The following is a 5,279-nucleotide window of genomic DNA, read 5'->3' as shown; positions in this document are numbered from 1 at the left end:
AGAAATAAAATAGAATAAAATAAATAAAATAAATAAAATAAATAAAATAAATAAAATAAATAAAATAAATAAAAAGCACTGCCCGCACATTATTATTATTAGTCAGCTGGCCGCTCGCATTGATATCTAGAGGCTAAAAACCACCGCGAACTAACTTCAACACGAATAACAACGTGTAAATCCACTAGTTGCGTGTCGTTGGAGCACAAAACGGAGCAGAAAGAGACTAAAACGGAGCAGAAAAAGACTAAAAGGGAGCAGAAAAAGAGGAAGATGTGGATTGAGTCGAGCCAGCATGCGTTAGCAGGTGAGCTAAAGTTAGCCCGGTTGTCTCCCCCCTCCTTCCCTTCCTCCCTCCCGGGGGAAGGCGGCTCACCAGACGGGCAAACACGACGGGTTTCTGCTTACCCAACAAGGTGCCGATCACACGACTCGCTCCCTCGTTTCTCCGCTCGTAAGAGTCGCAGATTGAAGCGAGAACGACGGGGTGAATTTTCACCACGGGCCCGTACACCGACATCTTGGGGGAAAAGGAGGATTGCTCACCGGCGTCGGTGGACACATATACCGCCACCTAGAGGCCGGCGGCCGCATAGCAGCTAATGAGTACCAGGGTAATTATGAAGGAGACACTGATACGATTGATGAGACAATGTAGTGACTGCATGATGTCTGCACCAGTTGCTTTAATAGTGAATAAGTTGTTATTTTATTAAGTTTTTTTTTTTTAAAGGAGTCGTATTATAATTTAATTGTAGAGGAGCTGAAAAAAGTCACATAAATTCATCGCATTTATTTAGAAATACTAAATAAGCTATATTGTTGTTATGCCATCGGTAATTTTACACTACAAAACATAAAAAAAATATGAGATGCTTATGTCATTACACTGTAATTGCGTCATTAAAAAAAAAAAAAAAGGCCTTTAGCATTTTGCTCATCTCCCGAGCTGTGTGCAGATTTTAAAGAGGGGGGGTCTGCCAGTCAGCTGAGAGGGACTGTCTGTCCTCTGTAGTGGAGATGTGGAGCGTCTGAGGCAGGCGGGCAGGGGTTGATAGGGGCTGGGCTGATGACCGCATCCTCCGCCGCTCACTGGCTCCACACCTGACCGACTCCCTCAGATGCACAGAGGATGGAGCTCTCCGTTCACCCGGGTTATCCTGTTGCCACCATTTCGCACGACCACTGCCCGTCACATGTTCTCCAAGCGCCGTGATCGCTTGAACTTGTTTTCGCCGGGCGCTTTTTTCTTTTCATTTTAATTTTTATGCTCGATCACTGAGCCGCGGATGATCGCTTCTTTTTTTTTATTATCACTGAGTGTAAATGCCGAGGTCGGATCGTGGTGGTCTTTGTTTTTTTTTTTCCTGGAGAAGCGAGCAGGAGTGGACTGATGCTGCGTCGCTGGTAAACACCAGAAATGGGTGTCATTGAGCCAATCGCGGTTCGTTCTTGGACCCGATTTTCCTTCTTCTTATGATAAAACATCTGCCCGATCCGAGCTCTTACACATCTACAAGTTGCTTACACTGAGCAGGTAAGGTTTCTGTCCATTCCTAGCTGTCTGACATTAAATCCACTGAGCTTAGCCTCTCGGTTTCTGTAGCCCATTGGCTGGCTAACAGACGCCCTTTAATAGAGCCTATATCTGATCCATTCATCAGGCGTAGTGCGTCATCTTGATTGTCACCATCGGTCTCCTCTTGCGTCCATCCGCCAATTGTCCAAATGGACGCACATCATCCAAAGGCTACAGGAGCAACTAGGACTCCATTTTACTGTGCACATCTTTCAGGGACTCTCACTGTCCACAGTTTCTAGGTACTTATATGGGACTTATGTAAGAAATATCAGCAGGCCTGTAGCATAAATTCACCACATTTAATATAGCAGCAGATGTGCACTTATACAACACACTCACACACACACACACACACATACCCCAAAGCACTTTATGAAACATGCAAAACACTGAAGTGGCCCTAAAGTGCGTATGTCACACTGTGCTCCAGGATTTCACAGAAAGAGAGCCACATACTTACAAAACTATGTAAGATCAACCTTAAATATTGTGATTTCCTTCCTCCGTTTTGCGTTTTCTGCCTTTAAAAGGCATGAAATGATGAAACAGGCAACGTCGAATCTGTACGTCAAGCAACACAGAACCTCCAGGCCTTGTTATTAATGTAGAAGTTGACAGAAATGAAAGGGACAGACGTGCTGAATCGCTCCTGAGGTCCTATTTCTTTAAAAACAAATCATTTGTCAGTGAATTACTGTCACAGATCATTGTGTGCTTCTCCTGTTTTCCAGGCTTCAGTCAAGCAAACAAATGGTCCAATCAATAGCCACTGGACAGAGTCTGCCATAGGGAGGATATCAATAACACGCTAATACACCTGACACACACACACACACAAGCACCATGGCGCTGGAGAACTCGGTCTTCCCCACCCGCCCCGACTCCCTCTCGCTCCCCGTGGAGGAGAAGGGGGAAGGTGAACAAGTGGAGGTGGCCGCCGAGGCCACCGCCTCCACCGGAGTCTTCAACCTATCGGAGGAGCTGGGCCACGTCGTCACCACCGAGACGGCACCGTCCCCTCCACCCTTGGTCAAGGTCAAGAGGTCGTTCCAGAACAAGCTGGCCGAGCGGGAGGCCACAGCCAATCAACCCAGGAAGAAGATCGTTCAGGAGAGGGAGAGGGGGCGATTCGGGTGGGGTGAGTGACTCTGTGATGAAATAAATGTGTTCTATTCACTTCATTAAAGCATGGAGAAAACTGAATAAAGCTTGCGAGGTCGTTATTACTGATTCGTTTAGCTCCTCCAGAGATGGGCAGCTGTTCACTGACTCTGGAGAGATCAGCGTTTTCTCCCTCCCCTCCACACACACACACACACATATACTGTGTATTGACTGAACCCCCTTCTCCTCCCCACCTCTTTTACATAGTTGTGAATCTACTCTAATTTGCACCACGCTGCAGTGCTTCACCCCTCAGCGATTTTGACAGTCTTGCACATTTTTCATTCATTAAGCTTCTCCAGCAGCTCAACTCTTCGTTCGCTCTGGTTTCCCTCCTCTTCGCTGTACATCTCTGTGAAAGGAAGAACCAACCCTAAAACCCTAAAACACTGTTAACTGAATTGGACATTCATTGTTTTTGTGTGACGATCAAAAAATCCACATTTCCCCTCTTACCTGTAGTGCTATTTATCCTTCTAGATTGTTTTGGTGGTAGTTGCAGAGTTTTGGATGTATTGGCTCTATAGATGTCTGCCTTCTCTTGAATATAATGAAACCAGATGGCACTCGGCTTGTCTTTCTCAAAGGAGATATTTGGAACTATTTTCCTTCGTATCACCACACAGAACTGTGCACCTACTCATGGACGAGGATGTAAACATTATTGGTGTCCTCCTGAGCTCTAACGTTAGCGAGCTCATAAAATGCACGCTTCTTTCTGCGTGATAATATGGTTGGTAGGTTTAGTTTGGCAGAGAGAAAATAGCTCCTAGATGAAACTGCTCACAACAAGTAAGGTCTGTGGAATATCTTGAGTAGCCGGGTCATGATTTCAATCTGGTTCCATTATATTAAAGAGAAGGCACAGATCTCTTCAAAGTCTGCAACTCACGCCAAAACAATCTTGATGAATAAATAGTAGATAAGAGGAAAAAACATGGATTTTTGAAGGTGAACTGTCGCTTTAAGCTACAGTGTGGTGTCACTTTCTCAAAGCAGAGCCACTAATTTGCTCCAAAATATCAACACACAGTGAGAAATGCATGCAATGGTTGCATGCTCAGTAAAAAAAGGGCTCTTTACATTAAAAATATCATCAGTTGCCTTTAGGGTTGTACAGTAACTAAAGCCCAATATTGTAGCTTTTCTTCTCAGAGTGTTTGATGATGTTGTCCTGTCGCACTTCATCTCCTCTCTTTTCCTCACCTGTCTGATTTCATTTCTGTAATCCCTTCTTCACCAGCCTGATTTTTCCTCTGAGCCACACTGCATCTCTACGCAGTTTTGTCCCCTGGCACCTTCCTGTGTTTATCCTCCAGTCTCTCAACGTGCCTTTATTCAACTTGCATCCTCTGACTGCAGTCAGAATTGTATCTTCAAAGAGCAAAACCTTTCAGAAAATTTAAGAGGCAGCCCTGTATTGCTTTCTGGAGTTGTCTCAGGGGTTTTTGAAGGGGTTTCTTGGAAGTTAGGGTTATGAAACTAAGACGGCTGTGAAGACTCGTCTGTTACACTTTATTTGGATCATCCGCCTACAGATAGTTTATATTTGTAACATTTCAGCAGCTTATTAATTGAGATTCAACTGTCTTGGTTAGGGTATGGTTAGGGTATGTTCATGAACTGTTACATATACTTATATACTTTATAGACTATCTGTTAAAAATCTACAGACAAAGCAAATGTTACAAATACTAAATAACTATCTGTAGGCGGACAATCCAAATAAAGTGTTACCAACTCGTCTTCACCTCGTTTCAAGCATGGAAAAGGACCAAAACTGGAGCTGAATGTTTGTTCCAGCTCTTGCATATTTCTATATTTCTAACTCAAACTTCTGTAACCAATTTGTGTCGCTTCTCCTCTCTTCTCTCTGCTCTCTCCACATGATACCCCATCACCCCTTCTCTTCACCAGCCCGGGCTCGGCGTAAGAGACAGCGCTACGTGGAGAAGAACGGTCGCTGCAATGTGCAGCACGGTAACATGCGGGAGACTTACCGCTACCTGACCGACATCTTCACCACGCTGGTGGACCTCAACTGGCGCTGCTCGCTCTTCGTCTTCGTCATGGCCTACGCTGTGACATGGCTCTTCTTCGGGGCCATCTGGTACCTCATAGCCTACTGTAGGTAAGATTGTTGAGCAAAGGGGGTGGAACAAGTTTATTAATTTATATCTCTTCAGGCCTAGAGTAGAGGAGTCTTTTATTTCTTTCTGCTTAAACTGTAATGTTTGAGTATTTGACTGATACACTTTCAGACATTGTTACATGTGTATTATTACCAAGAACATGGTTTTCCTTAGCTGTGTGCTTTCGTCTTTCCTCCTCCTCCTTGAAGGAATTGTTTGACATTTAGAGGAATGTGCTTTTTTTCTAGCTTGCCAAGAGGTTGATGGGAAGATTGACACTCTCACATCTGTATGTGTAACTGAAGTGTAACATTAGTGTGCTTTAGAGGTGCTACATATTTCTTTTACCTCTGGACAGGCCCAGGCTAGCTGTTTCCACCTGTTTCCAGTCTTTGTGCTAA

General features: G+C 44.5%; 2 protein-coding genes across 2 annotated transcripts in view; one reads left to right on the top strand and one right to left on the bottom strand.

Annotated features, from left to right (window-relative positions):
- Nucleotides 1–564, bottom strand: part of eif3f (eukaryotic translation initiation factor 3, subunit F) — a 3,507-nt gene extending 2,943 nt beyond the window's left edge. The window contains exon 1 of the mRNA XM_035670603.1: nucleotides 409–564. Coding sequence (XP_035526496.1) covers nucleotides 409–520 — 112 coding nt within the window. The 5' untranslated portion in view covers nucleotides 521–564. The remainder of the gene's footprint in view (nucleotides 1–408) is intronic.
- Nucleotides 565–984: 420 nt separating this feature from the next.
- kcnj9 (potassium inwardly rectifying channel subfamily J member 9) overlaps nucleotides 985–5,279 on the top strand; it is an 11,905-nt gene continuing 7,610 nt past the window's right edge. The window contains exons 1-3 of the mRNA XM_035670608.1: nucleotides 985–1,537; nucleotides 2,314–2,720; nucleotides 4,664–4,877. Coding sequence (XP_035526501.1) covers nucleotides 2,426–2,720; nucleotides 4,664–4,877 — 509 coding nt within the window. The 5' untranslated portion in view covers nucleotides 985–1,537; nucleotides 2,314–2,425. The remainder of the gene's footprint in view (nucleotides 1,538–2,313; nucleotides 2,721–4,663; nucleotides 4,878–5,279) is intronic.

This window comes from Morone saxatilis, unplaced genomic scaffold, assembly GCF_004916995.1.
Source record: "Morone saxatilis isolate NCDOM2014 unplaced genomic scaffold, NCSU_SB_2.0 Contig23, whole genome shotgun sequence".
NCBI lineage: Eukaryota > Metazoa > Chordata > Actinopteri > Moronidae > Morone > Morone saxatilis.
This window is presented reverse-complemented; position numbering and strand designations above follow the sequence as displayed.